At 42.8% G+C, this 15476-nt stretch overlaps 1 protein-coding gene across 26 annotated transcripts in view; it reads right to left on the reverse strand.

Moving 5' to 3' along the window:
• Positions 1–7669: 7669 nt before the first annotated feature.
• Positions 7670–15476, reverse strand: part of SORBS2 (sorbin and SH3 domain containing 2) — a 687606-nt gene continuing 679799 nt past the window's right edge. For all 26 annotated transcript variants that reach the window (XM_078678069.1, XM_078678047.1, XM_078678046.1 and 23 more), the window contains one exon: positions 7670–9569. In XM_078678069.1, coding sequence (XP_078534195.1) covers positions 9508–9569 — 62 coding nt within the window. In that variant the 3' untranslated portion in view covers positions 7670–9507. The remainder of the gene's footprint in view (positions 9570–15476) is intronic.

The raw sequence follows: 15476 nt of genomic DNA on the forward strand, positions 1-15476 counted from the left end.
TTTACATCAAAGAACATGGAGATGCTCCCATACAAGGTGACATAAGGCATGCAGCAATAGTGTTGTGGACTGTATATGTGAAGTTTCAAAGTTTTATCATTTTGAATCTCATAAAGGAGTTTTGGTGAGTGTCTTATTACTTATATAACTTGTGGTTATGTACTGGCTAGTAACTAAAAATATTTTCAACGTTTTCTCACCTACTATGTTACCAATTTACATTGAGTTGGACATTGTACTCAGCCATTCTGGTGCCCTGAAAACCGTATTGAATAAATATATATGGCGCTGAAACATGTTGATGTTACATACATATGGGTGACTAATAGACACATTTTTTTTTACTTTATTGGAGAGTGCCTACATTCAAACAAAGATATATAATCAATTCAGCAACGCCAGACATTTTTAACTCACTTTTTGGGCTCAGACAGGCTTTTTGTCATAGTCATAGTCAGCATTTGGTAAAGCCCTACCCACTCTTAGGTATTTGCACAGCAAAAACAACCCACCAGGCCACACTACCTGTCTAAAACAGGCAGTTTATGGTGCAAAGGCCTTTTTATTTACCTTAAGTATCACAAGCCAGGGCCTATCCTTGGACCTAAAGGCTCATCTAGAAATACAGGGAGTCCGCTCGGTTTTTCAGTGAGAAGATCGACACAAGACTCAGAACTTCACTCGCCCAGCAATAGAGAGACAAGGAAACCTTCTAAGAATAGTGCTGACATAGTCTCAGTATGACACGCACACCACAGCAGTTACTTAATGGGATGGGGAGTGACAAGTAGTATATCTGGAGGTAGCACATAAGCAAACACTCAAAGGGACATTGTTGAGTCGCCAGAGTAAGGGTCTGATAGAGTAGTGATTCAACCCGCTATGGTTTACTCACTCACTTCACATGGGAAACGGCCTTTACAACGAAGCCGTTTCCACGTAATCTTTAACCACGCATGCAGTACAACGCATGCATGGTTACCACTAATGCCTTTACCACGCATGCCTTTACTACGATGTTTGTAGTAAAGGCATATGTGGTAAAGGTAAAAAAAATAAAGGGGGGGCTTGGGGGGGTCTCCCCCCCAAATAAAACAACTCACCATAAGTCACGTCGGCATCATAGTCGTTTAAGAGAAATCGGGAAAAAAATGCCGTTTTCTCTTAACGACGTATGACGTCACCACGCTAATAGTCGAGGAAATGTTTATGCGTGGTAAACGAATTCCGTTGTAACGCATGCGTGGTAAAGGCATGCGTTGCAACGGAATTCGTTGTATCATCATATATTCACTTCACATAGTCAGGGGTGATGAGCACCAGCAGCATTAGTAACCTTGACCCAAAGTGTTTCCATGAGGTACTTTTATACTTTTCAGACATTCATACACCACAGAGCATAACTAAAAAAGCATATTGTGTGCTGGAAGCATATGCTGATTTCCCACAGGATGCAGCTCTTGCACAGGGAACTCCACTTTAGGGTGCTGGTTTATCACAATATAGGTTTCCTGTCTAGATTTGTTTTTTTTAAAGCAATGCAATAAAAACATGAATACTTTTATTCTAATGGCAAGAATTCAAAACAACGCGTATATGTAACATTTGTAACTTCTGAACTTTTAAAAACAAGCTTAACATGAAAGCCCAGGTTTACAAATAAAATATATGTGTCGGGCTGCTGTCTCAGTGTGAGGGGTAACATAGGATAGCAGAGGCACTGTGGCATTGTGGGGTGCTGTCACATTGTTGGACATGTTCAGGGGTGCAGCGATCACTAGGGTAGCATGTGCAACGGAACTGGGGCACAGGAGTGTGATGGGCTCACAGCACCACAATTCTGACTGTCTTTTACTACCAAAATGTTGCCCATTTACCATGCCTGGCACCCTTTCTATGTACGAGGCATATTATAATGGTGAGGTGGTATTGCAGTATTAGGAGGTGGTAATGTAATGACTGGTGGGAGTGTACAGCAGTGCTGGAATTTGGGCTGTCATAGTACTTGGGTTGTTACAGTGCTGAGGGGTGGTGTTGAATTGCTGTGGATGATTTTTTGTCCTCATTATGCAATGATAACATATAGGAAGACAAGGATCCTTTTACGTAACTTTACCAAATTGGATCTTTCTCACCTCTTCTCGGACTTCAGAACCTTTCTTAACCAGAGGTGGAGTAAAGCCTTCTGATCTCGAAATTCTTTAGGGAGGTCACTCGTAGTTCCTCCACTGTGCCTATCCCAGAATTCGTTTGTTGCACAGTAGGTAATCATCGGACTTCCCTCCCTTCCTTATCTCTTGTCTCTAGTCTAAGGTTTGTTCCTATCCCAAGTCTCCCAAAATGTTGTCCGCTTTCTTCCCTTTTTGTTCAAAGCTAGACTTTTATTCTTATTCACCGAAGTCAACCATTTATTTACTGTTGGAGGATTTGCATATTAACTAATAATTTTACAAGAGACTCATCTATTGAAAACAGAATGGGATAACATCATGAAACACCAAAAGTGGATAGATTGCTATGTTTGTACTAATCAAACATGTTGTATCAAATGGTTGGCGATTATTTTTTTTAAACTACAAAGGAAACAACCGTGGAAGATGGGCAATAGCCAGAATAGAAATAGGGAGGGAACTATACAGTATTTTGGGATTCTATAGCGCAAACCTAGATGACCCAGCTCCTCTTGAAGTACTTTATTCTCAACTTATAGAAGCGTCAGCCCCAATTATTCTGGGGTGAGGATTTTAACATATTAATAGATCCTAAACTAGACAGATCTCCCCCAGGTAAAGGATTAAACCTACCAAAAATGAGGGCATGGTTAAAAAGATATACTGAAGACCTGGGGATTGCGGATGTGTGGATAAATAAAGGTAACTCAAGTAACAGATTTACCTATAAAAACAAGAAATACGGCCACGCATCTAGGATCAATATTTTCGTGGTAGTTAAAACCCTAATCAACAGGGTAGTTAATATAGATCACATTCCTGCCGCCTTGTCAGACAACTCCCTGTATCTCTGATAATAAAGACTGTGAAATACCAAGCAACAACTGGATGGACTTTAGATCGTACACTTCTTTTAGACCAACAAATTGTAGACAAAGTAAAGATAATAACGGAGGAATACTTTGAGTGTAACAATAACAAAGAAACCCCAACACAGACAGTCTGGGACGCCTATAAGGCAGGGGGGCCCTAATCAATCTCTCCACATTTAGGAATAAGGCCATAAAAGTAAGAATTAACCAACTGGAGACCGAAATCTTGGAACAGAATAGGAAATTAGAGACCGCTTACTTAATCATGAAATAATTGAAAAAGAAATACAGAAAAAACAAACCGAGCTAACTAATATACTAGATATCAGAATTAGGGAAAATGGGAAGCCAGTGAGTTAGCAAACTATGAATATGGAGAAGGTAGCAGCAAATTGCTGGCATGGAAACTCAAGACTAAACAAAATAGAAACAGAATAACAGCTATACAGTCAGGAGAGCAGTTTGAACAGGAAGTAGAGGAAGAAGAAATTGAGAAGGCCTTCATTGACTTTTTGCAGTCCCTATACGCCGAAGATCTAAAGCTGTCTGGTGACCAAGTAGACTCCTACCTTAGTAAATTTGTCATTCCTAGTCTAGAAGAAGAAGGTAGAGAAATACTCAACGCAGAAATAAAGCTTGAAGAAGTATCCAGTGTTCTGACAAAGTTAAAAAAGGAAAAGCAGTCGGTCTGGATGCTCTACTAAATGAACTGTATATCAAACTGAAAGAACAATTAGCCCCCTTTTTAGTAAATCTGTTGAAAGAAATCTTCGTTAATGGGGTAAAGTTACCTAAATCCTGCAATGATGCCACCATTAGTATAATACTGAAACCAGAGAAATATCCCCTGAAATGTGAGTCGTACAGACCCATATCCCTACTGAACAACGATTATAAAATCTGTTCACAGATATTAGCAACAAGACTGGGGTAGGTGACAAACCAGCTAGTTCATGAAGCTCAGAAAGGATTTATGAAGGGAAGACAGCTCCATGATCTAACCCATGAGCTTATTGAATCAATCGACATAGCCACTCAGAAAAAAAACTCCCCTTCAATTCTAACATTTGATGCTGCAAAGTCCTTTGATCAAGTAAACTACGTTTTTCTTGGCAAGGTAATAAAAAGTGGGCTAGGAAAGGTATTCTCAAAGGCAGTTGTGCATACTAATGAATCCCCAGTGGCAAAAATATTGGTTAATGGGAACCTGATCAAAGAAATTAGAATCGAAAGAGGTACTCGCCAAGGATGCCCTCTCTCTCCATCATTATTTAACTTGTATATCGAGCCATTAGCCAACTCCTTAATAACATCCCTGGTAGTAATTCCATTTAAATTTCAAGGGTGGGAAAAAAAGTTGCATTATATGCAGACAACCTAATGGTTTTTACAAGCAATCTTAGGGCATCGTTACCGAATGTTATGAAAATAGTAAACGATTTTGGAGAAGTTTCAGGCTATCTAGTGAATCATCAAAAAAATGAAACTATGGAATGGAACTCCCCACTACCACACCCATCAGCAAAAAGCAAAATCAGAAATCTAGACATAGGGATATTACAAATATCTGATGAAATTGCACAAACAAATTTCGAGATGAGGGTAAAAGAGACAAGGAAACTCCTAAAAACTTGGAATGGCTTACCATTGTTCTTCCTGGGAAGATCCAATGCAAAAAAAATGACGATTTTACCTAAATACAAGTTTCTTTTTAATTCCATCCCCTTGGAATTCAAGATACAGTGGCTTAAGAAAATACAAGGGTAACTGAATGGTTTCATTTGGGCATCAAAAGGGGTATGGATAGCAGGGAAGAAACTACACAGAAAAAAAGAACAAGGGGGTATTGCTAGTCCTGACCTTTTACACTACTACAGAGCCTTTCAATTAAAAAAACATTAGAGTCTTACTTAAGGAGCATTCCTTCTACTCCTCCTATTACAAATACATATTATTAGAAGATTTTTGTTTATAAATGTTCGGCCACCCAAAATATAAAAATAAATAAAGTTGAAGGTCATACTTATTTAATATATAATATACATATTTAAATAAAAGGCCTGTAATCTGTGGTATCAGATTAGAAGAATACTACAAATACCGTATTATAGTACCACTGCTCCACTTTGGGATTCCCTGGGCACATCGAAATGTTTGAAAGACACACGGGCAAACCCCATAAGACAAGCAGGTATAACAAAATGGGGTCAACTAATACAATCTGGATCACTAGTCAGTTGGGACTTCCTACAACAAAACACTAATGGGAAACTATCAAAGTTTAAGTATTATCAACTGACAAGCTGGACAAAAAGCCAGGAGAAGGGATTTGTAGAAAAGGCGGCCCTAGAGGAAGATTTACAAAGCGATCCACCAAAGAAAGAGGTATTAATATGGTACTGGCTATTGATCCATGCAGGAGAAGAATACTTCAAACTACCAGTAGAACTCTGGGAGAAGGACTTGCCAATGAGGGATCTCCAATACCTATGGTAAGTATTTATGAGCACATTATGGCATGTTGTACAATCTTCACCTCTTAAGAAAAACCATCTCTTTACATTACACAGGGTATACTGGACCCCGGAAAAGCTAACAAGGATTAATAAACATGGGGTGAAAAGATGTCCCAAGTGTGGAGAGGCAAAAGCTAACGACATCCACATGTTCTGGGAATGCCCACAACTGCAACAATTTTGGTCAAGCGTGGGTAAGGTTATAAAGGAAGTACTGAGACAGGACGTAGAGGTAAGCGTGGACACAACTATTTTTGGAGTAATGTATAATAACAGTGGTCCATCTAACGTAAATAATAAACAGATGGACTTACTGTTTGTATTAATTCTACTTGCTAGACGTGAGGTATGTATTACATGGATAAGTGCAAATTCTCCAACAGTAAATGAATGATTGCTGTGGATGTTACCATAGTGATAGGGGGCACAGTAATCGACCGTGGGTGGTGTTGCAGCACTTGATGGATTATTCAGTGCTGATGGCGGTGTCAGTGCTATGCGGTGGTGTTGTGGTACTGTGAATGGTTTCACTGTGCTATGGGATGCTGCAGTGCTGGGAGAATCTTGCAGCCAAGGGAATGCTATTACAGTGCAGGGTTGGTGCAACGGTGCTGCAAGGTTGTGCTGTAGTACAGGGAGAGCGAGGTCTCACCATGGGAAAGGAGAGTCACAATGAAAGATAGATCTGCTGTGTAGCACTGTGGGACAAGAGTGAGGATGTGTCAGAGCACTAATGTCAAAATACTGAGGGAGTGATGTTCCAATGCCTCGGAGATAGTGTGACAGTTCTCTGGGAGTATTGTAGAGGACAGGATCACCATCTTTGTGAGACAGCTCTCTACAATCCCTCGTTGAACGCTGCTTGGCGGGTATACACTTCAATGATCAGCAGAGACACTCTTGTAGATACATTACCAGAACTGGTCCTAGGATGCTTGATTCCAGTCCAGGGAGGACCTGGCCTAGCAGTTTGGGCTGGACTATTCCCATTGGGCACAGGGTCAAGACTGATTGGCATACGGCTGGGTACGAACTGGAATGGCATGGTGAGCAAAAAAACGATGGATATAGGTCCAGATCTCTGTACTGGGGTGAATGTATGAAATTGTTCTACATTCTGTCCATCAACTGTTCTTTTTGCATTTGTCACCCCGAGTGGGACGGGCATGCCCAGACGTGGGTCCCTTGCTCTCCATGCCACTCGAGTCAAGCTATCCTGGCTGATAAGGGCTTAAAGCCCAAAACTGGTCCTAGATTGCTTGTTTTCAGTCCAGGGAGGACCAAGCCTGGCAGTTCGGGCTGGACTATTCCCAATTGGCGCAGGGTCAAGACTGATTTTCATACCGCTGGGTCCAAACTGGAATGGCATGGTGCGCAAAAAAATGATGGATTTAGGCCCAGATCTCTGTACTGGGGTGAATGTATGACATGGTTCTGCTTTCTGTCCATCAATTGTTCTTTTTGCATTTGTCACCCCAGGTGGGACTCTTATGCCCAGATGTGGGTCCCGTGCTCTCCTTGCCACTGGAGACAAGCTATCCTGGCTGATGAGGGCTGAAAGCCTGAAACCGGTCCTAGGATGCTTGTCTCCAGTCCAGGGAGGACCGGGCCTGGTAGTTCGGGCTGGACTGTTCCCATTGGGTGCAGGGTCAAGACTGATTTGCATACGGCTGGGTCCAAACTGAAATGGCATGGTGAGAAAAAAACTATGGATTTAGGCCCAGGTCTATGTACTGGGGTGAATGTTCTGTATGACATTGTTCTGCATTCTGTCCATCAGTTGTTCTCTTTGCAGATGCATTACCGCTAGCCAGATGAAACAACGTGTGCCAAATATGAGGAGATAACCCCTCAATATAATTGTTGCTGATACCCCTTTTGGACATAGGTTTACATTCATCACTTTTCATGTCGGCTCATCATCCATTGAACATCCTAAATTCTTCATTTACACATCAATATATTTGTGACCACTCCCCTTCCAGTTTTCAACCCACATTCCGAATATGGGAAAATCTTCCAATCATACTGTGAGATTTTCAGTCTTGTTCACACCACACCGTAAACTTTACCCGTGGCACTAGAAATCACTTAATTTAAAAGACAAAAGTTTTAATTTTTGCCAGGCAAAATTTATTAAAAGTCTATTCAAGGAAAAAAAACACAAATATACTTTGTTGTAGGAATCCAAAGATTGAAAGACCTGAAATTCAGGTATGAAAACCATTTTTTTAACGGGTACGGAGCTTAGAAACGGCACATTTCTTGGATATGACAGGCAACGGACGAAGTCTTCGTAAACGGTATTAGAGACAAGCATGAATCTCACAGCAAACCTGCATGCTTTGAGTCTAGTACACGATTCCAAGCCCCCACAACACAGGGTGCCAAGGGCTTGACCATGAAACCCGCAGCCAAAAGGGTAGACTACACTAAGAGGGTCATCTTTTGTCTCAATTTTCATGGGTCCTCACTACAGATTTGTGCACATTTAAGATTTGGCTGCTGGTACACTACATTTTTGAATGACAAAGTTTTGCACACAATACTATTTTTTGGGATGTCCCTGTGTGGTGTGTTCACCACCAGTATGATAGCCATATAACCACATCTTGCACTGTCTATGATGATGGAAGGGACCATATCTTCATGCTTATTCGTTGCCTGACCATATACCCAACTGTGGATCTGTACAAAACAAAAGTGGGCGAAATATGTACAAAATGCTACCATTCCACTTCCATGTGTTCAGTTGTACAACAAATAGAAAAGAGAAATAAAATCTGTCCTCATCTAATAAGGTGCTTGAAAACAAAAATAAAATATGCACAAAAGCGTGGGAAGGCTTGGGATTCGTATTCCTTCCGTGGCCTGCAAAGGACATTTTTTTAAAACGTACGTGTTTAAATTATAACTGCTTCATTCTCACAAAATGCGCAGAAAGTAAAATGTTTAATACTTGCGACTCAATATGCAGTGCCCATATTACAAAAAAAAAGACTGTGGAACTCAGGCTTTGTTAATATACACAAATATATACTCAAAAGCAGTGAAACCACATCTGAACTCTGGGTGCGGCTTGAGGATGTACTACTGTGACTGGCTGGTCAGGTAGCTCTGTTTTCTTAAAAGCACACAAGGTGAACTCGTTGCATCATCACTTACATTAAATTCAAACCTCGCAACCCGGCATTCATGTTGCTGAAGATGTCACCATCTCGTGAGATCACGTTAAAAGATACCCTGACATAATATTACAATCATTTGTTATTGCTGTCCATATCACCGATGTAGTTGGCTGTTGAATACATTTGCTTGTTCCCGCATACACTGACACCCAAGATCAGCTGAATCCGGCTCTCACAACATCTCCCCTCCTTGAAGCCCAACATTGACTTCCTCAAGTCAGTCATTCTTGTTGGAATCTCGTCTCTTTTGTGAGCCAGCCGTACAGGTAGACATGGTCACCAAATGTGATTCACAAGTCACCCAACGCCAACTTTGTGGGAACTCAATATCAACTTGATATTCTGCATCGGGATTAGATCTAATGGTCAAGTCTCCGTCAACCTGGATATATAGTACCAGAAGCGACCAAAAATATAACAGTAACAAAATTGTTTACTCTTACAAAAGCTCTTCGCCTATACAAGGCAATTAAAGTTCTTACGTGTTGTTCAGTATCAATTAGAACTAGAAAATACTTGAATGCAGGAAAAACAGTAAAATACTTCAAAGTGAAACCATTCCTCTGGTCTTCTGAAAGCCTGCAGTTCTCCGCTCTGTAGTGTTCACGCTAATACTGAAGGAACATTTTGGCAGTGGATGATGATGGTCGGATAATGACATCTACTTGAGACTTTAAAGCAAGATTGAAAAGGTTCTCAGCAATGTAACGCAGGTATACTGTGCGGCTAGGTGGCAGAATAAATAGGTAAAAAAATACAATCACAGCCTCTTGACGTAGTTTCCGGGGAAAGTTCCAAAGAATTTAGTTCTTCTGGATGTTCCTGGCAATGAAATAAAAAGAGAGTTATAGAAGTATGTAAGTTGATATTTCATCAGCTTGAGTTGACTAAAACACACTGTCTTCTAACATGTCCGTAACATTTACAAATTGAACCATATACACTACATCTATGAAAGAATAATTGACCGAAATCTAAGCTACAAACAGATCGTTGCACATGTAGACATCTTAAAGTACTTACCATTTGTCCACACAAGGTTCAATACACTGTTATTTAAGTAGCTTATGTCCCCACCCCTAATGCTAGGCAATACAAGTTTTGTATTCTAATACCAACAGACACAGAAAGGATTGCATAGCTAGGCCAACTTGTCTCACCATGGTGTTCCTGTAAATCAGGGAGATCACACAGAAATGCTGGCCTTTTGGAAATGCCATTCAATTACAAAACAAACCCATTCTCAGCATAGTTGTCAGCCCAGTCAGTATGGTTGGTAGGTTGCTCATCCACTCACGGTTTCCTTAGGGTAGGCAGCATCAAAAATGATATGGTGTTTCAGTGTGTGGATACTGTGTTGTCTCAAACTGTTTTAAAATTATTTGCATGTGATGTTTCTGTGTTGTGTGACTGTGGACACCCCAAACCGATTGAAAACCTATGCATATCTAGAATTACTAAAACCAGAACAAATGCAGAACAAATATTTGGTTACAACTTCCTCACTGACATGTTCCTGTAAAAGGCAAGTATGACTCAAACTGTAAAGGGCCCTATTTCACATGGTCATCTGAAATCCCCCAAAAAGATGGCATACAGAGGTCTGACACCGAATCGTCGATTTCTTAGATTTTACAGAACCTGAAAATGGATGATGTTTTCTGTTTTTTACTCTGGTTCTGTAGAGAGTACATCGCCTACGAAAAGTTCCCATAGTCAGCATTGCCAACCCCTGGATATTCTGGACAACTACTAAGGATTGTTTTCCAGGAATTACGTTTGCCTACCTGAGAACTACAGCAAAACAAAGATGGGCAGGTTTATCAAGGGCCAGCGTTGCCCTTGCATCACGCAAGGTGAAGCAAGGGCAACAAAAGCCCTTAAGCAAGATGTACTATGCCACACAGACCTACCTTTTGTGGCTATGCATCACATAGTACATCTGGAGTAATGCACGGCAGCACAAGCCGCTGCCTTGAATTACTCTGCCCTAGAAAAGTGCACATGGGTGGAGGGTGGGTGTTGGCGCACACCCAGATTTACTGACACTATTAATTCTGCGAATGTGTCAAAATGGAACTCCTTCCCAGGGGAGGCCCAATGAGAAGAAATGTGTTTATTTCACCTTGTTTTGTCCTCTTTCTATGTGTGCTGCATAGAGGATTACTTTTGGGCAGAAAGGTGTCCCTTCCGGCACAAAAATAATCCTGCCTGCAACTCATGCACCCTTGCACCATGGAGAAAGGGTGCCTGATTTGGTGCTTGGCAGCCACTAGTGTGTCAGCGTAGAGAGAGAGCAGGAATGCGCTATATCTTACCCGAAATGGCGCATTCCTGCCCTCTCCATTTGATGCAGTGCAGCAAGTTGTACTGCTGCTTTGCACTGTGCCAAATATCGATAAGTTTGTCCCTCAGTACTTTTGATAAAAAATAGTAAAGATAACATTTCTATCACTTTCTTTTTTTATTTTTTTTTATTTGTTATTGCAGATTCACAGTAATCAAGTGACAAATCCTTAGGCACTCCCAATACCCACAAATAGCGCTTCTCATCCATAGCAATTAGATACACGGCCATTCAGCCCACACCCCGGAGGTTGGGCGGCAACTTTCAATCGAGCGCTTTTCGTGTAGACCAGTATATAGTACCGAGCATTTCAAGGGGCCATTCTGAACCTCTGCAGTTTTTCCTTTTGCTGGAAAACTCCCCCCCCTCCCCCCCCTATGAACAATAAAAACACCGGTATTTGCTTCCATCAAAGTATATACAGAAAAACTCAGCAGCAGCCACACCTTCCCACCCCCCCCCCCCCGCGCCCGTGCCAGCTATTTTGATTCCCAGATCTGCATCACAACTCGTAAGCATCTTACGACATCCCACAAGTGCAGTATGAATGAATAACTTCTTAGAGCCATTGTCTCATCAATCCCGGCCACCCGTCACACACTCATCCAGGGAAGCCCACCTTCACATCCCCCCATCCAGCCCGCGGTATCGTCTCCACTTGGACCAAACTCTGCGGAATTTTTTCGGACATCCCCTGGCCTTGTAGGTCACCCGTTCGGCTGCCATGTAGATATCAAGCCCCCTTCTCCATTCCTCGATGTCGGGGGGGTCTGGCGCTCCTCAGTGCTTTGCAATGTCCCTTTTTGCCACTACCAATGCTAGGACCAGAAAGATAAGAAGGGGACGTGTCAGGTCTACTTCGTTGGTCATGCCCAATAGAGCTAGTTTGGGCTCTTGTGGGATTGGGGCCTCTAGGACCTCCTCCAATTCTTTGAACACCTGGGTCCAATGTGCTTGTATAACACTGCAAGACCATATCGTGTGATAAAAATCCCCAATTTCCTGAGTGCATCGAAGGCAATGTGGGTCCTCTATTATCCCCATTCTGCATAGCCGCTGTCTGTCATAGTAGGTTTTATGGAGTACATTCAACTGAATCAGTCGCAATCGGGATTTGATAGCTACCTCCCGGGGATGCATCAGTACTGTGTCCCAGTCCAGGTCCTCCATCTCTCCCACCTCCGCCTCCCAAGTGGCCCTGAGCTTTGCCAAGTCCCCCAGCATCTGGTTAGTTAACGTTTTATACGTCAGGGAGACCGCCTTTCCCGGCATCTGCTCCTGTAGGAGCCTCCCCTCTAGAGGTGCATATTCAGGAATATCTACGAGCGTGATATTTTGGGCCTTCCAGGCGTGCCGAAGTTGTATATATTTAAACTGTTGTGTGTCGTGAAGCCCAAAGTCTGACTTAAGGATCTGAAACGATTTGAACTCCCCCTTGGTAATTACATCCCCTATAGTAGAAATGCCAATATCATCCCACCTTTGGAAACCTCTCAGTTTGTGGAGTTCCGTTAACCACTGGCAGTGCCACAGTGGCGTCTGTCGTGTGGGCTTCTTATCCCATCCCATGCAACGGTTAGCCTTCGTCCACGCGGACAGTGTCACTAACGTGGCAGGGAGGAGGGAGGTCCGTCCATGAGTGCCATAGAGGAAACATAGTAGATTTTTGGCCGACATCGTCGCTCTTTCTAGTGCGTAAGTTGGGTGATCCACTGGGGCATGGAGCCAGTCATTTATTGGCGTCAGGTGTTCTGCCCAGTAGTAGGCCTCTATATTAGGGAGTGAGATCCCACCACTGTATTGATGTCTCTGGAGGGTGGACAAGGCCACACGGGCATGCTTACTCAACCAGAGGAAGGATCGCAAATCTGCATGGATCCTGCGGAAGACCGATGCCTGTATCGGGTAGTATTCATTTTGCAGAGCATAGAGGAATTTCGGCAATGTGACCATTTTATACATGGCCGCCCTTCCTAGGAGAGTCAGCGGGAGCTGTCTCCACCGGTTCATATCCGCCACTGCATTAAGTATGATCCTTTCTACGTTCCTACTGAAGGACAGGGCCTCGCTCACGGTAATGAATACCCCGAGGTACTGGAAGCCTTCGGTAGTTGTCAGAAGGTCTTCTGGTAAACTCCCCCATCGATTGTGTCCCCCAGGGTCGTAAAGTACTGATTTGTGCCAGTTTATCTTGTGACCGGCCAGCTTGCCATAGCATTCTATTTCTCGGAAGAGCTCTGGGATCGTGGTGTCTGGTTCCGTTATGTAAAGTAAAACATCGTCTGCGTAGAGCGAGATTTTTTCAGGCATCAAGTCAGCGGCACCACTTGTAAACCCACGAATGCCATTGTTCTGTCGGACCCTGGCGGCGAGCACCTCTATTGTAAGCGTGAACAAGAGGGGGGACAAGGGGCATCCCTGTCGGGTACCTCTCTGAATCTTTCTTGAGCCTTTAAATGCAAGTCACAATATGCATCCTTGGCTGTGCTAAAAAAAGCAGTTTAGCTTGATATATATACTTCAAAGTAAAAGAGGTAAATGCTTGAATTTAGGAAACAAAAAAGACAACTTGCCACAAGTATATCAAAAGGCCAATTGACTGCCTTTCACCTCACATTCCTCAATTAATAAATCTTACCCTATGGTTAAGCCATTTTGAGTTGTCAGATACAGCAACAATAGTAGGTAAATATAAGGATTATTGTCCCCGGCAACACCTGAGAATTACACCCAGTCAATATCCAGGTTTTAGAAATGATTACAGATCTTCATGAATGCTCGTTTTTCTTAACATTAGCTTTTCTTTAGTTTGTTTACCTTTAAAAACGCTCAGCCACCACAGGGGAGCCATACCATAATTTCTTTCCATTCTACAGTCCGGGGGGCAGGTGGCAACATTAATCTCTAAGAGAGTTGCAGAGGCTTTACATGACTCCTTCTAGAGATGACAACTCCCTACTGCATAAAGAATGTTGTTCACGTGACCCTCATAATACACTGATAAATTCCATCCATAGAGGAAGTCATTAGATCTAAGGACAGTTGGTGGGCTGATTTTTTGGTCTACTAAAGACTCTACCCCTGGTGCACAATGGTGCACAACGAGAGAAAGGCTGAAGTTACAGCCTTAACAAACATGACCCCATGCATGTGAAGTCAGGCCAGCGGGCTAATGTCAGCGGCATAATGACAAGGGGATGCTCCGACTACCACAGGATACTTGTTTTCAGTCCAGGCCCGGCAGTTCGGGCTGGACTGCTTCCATGAGGAGCAGAGACAAGACTGATTTACATGTGGCTGGGTCCAAACTGGGATGACATAGTGAGCAAAAGAACGATGGATTCAACCCAGATCTCTTGACTGAGGTGAGTGGTTGAAAAGTTCCAGTACTCCGTATATCATCTTGTGGTGTTTGCTATGTTCGCTCTAAGTGGCCGAGGGAATGCCCAGATGTGGGTGCCTTGCTCGCTGGGCCACTGGATTAAAGCTAGCCTAGCTGATGAGGGGTGATACCCTGAAACTGGTCCGAGGTTGCTTGTTTCCGGTCCTGGAACGACCCGGCCTGGCAGTTCGGACTGGACTGTTCCCAGGAGGAGCAGGGTCAAGACTGGTTTACATATGACTGGGTGCAAACTGGGGTGGCATAGTGAGCAAAAGAACAATGGATTCAACCCAGGTGTCTTGACTGGGGGTGAGTGGTTGAAAAGTTTCAGTACTCCATACATCATCTTGTTCTGTTTGCTCAGACTGTCACAACATGAAGTGTTGCAGGGACTCTGCACACACACAGAACTATGCGCAGGATTATAGGACGACCTTGGTGTATACGGTTTAAGTCTTCCCACCACCTTAGTGCCCATGAGCCCTGGACCGATTAGCTATTTTGTCTCACTTGCTCTCTTACGCACTCACAGACAAGCAAATGATTGGACACCCCAGAACACAACACTCCTGACTCTCTCAGGAATTGCGGTAACGAGGCACAACCCTTTCGCCCTCACTCTTGTTTTTGTTTAGAATAAAGTCTGACAGAGACACAAAATACTTTAGAATATTTATTTGAACTATCGTGCTCTATAATGCAGTATACGTGCCACAACAAGCAGAAAAATGCATAATACAAATATTGTCAGCATATCAACAAGGCCATATATCATGAAGGGTAATGTCATAATGAGAAGACAGTTCAGTCTAACCCCCTCCCCTTGCTAGGAATAGGTATTATTATATAACAGAAGATCTCTGGGCTTTGTCAGGAGACCCCATACCTTAGTGCCTAGATGGTAGATCTACATCATAGGAACTGCATTGCTCTTCTCCCTGTTAAAGTCTCTCCAAGTGTGTGTTTTTCATGAGTGCATCCCTGTAATATCAAAATGCTA

This window comes from Lissotriton helveticus, chromosome 2_2 (assembly GCF_964261635.1).
Source record: "Lissotriton helveticus chromosome 2_2, aLisHel1.1, whole genome shotgun sequence".
NCBI classification, from domain to species: Eukaryota; Metazoa; Chordata; class Amphibia; order Caudata; family Salamandridae; genus Lissotriton; species Lissotriton helveticus.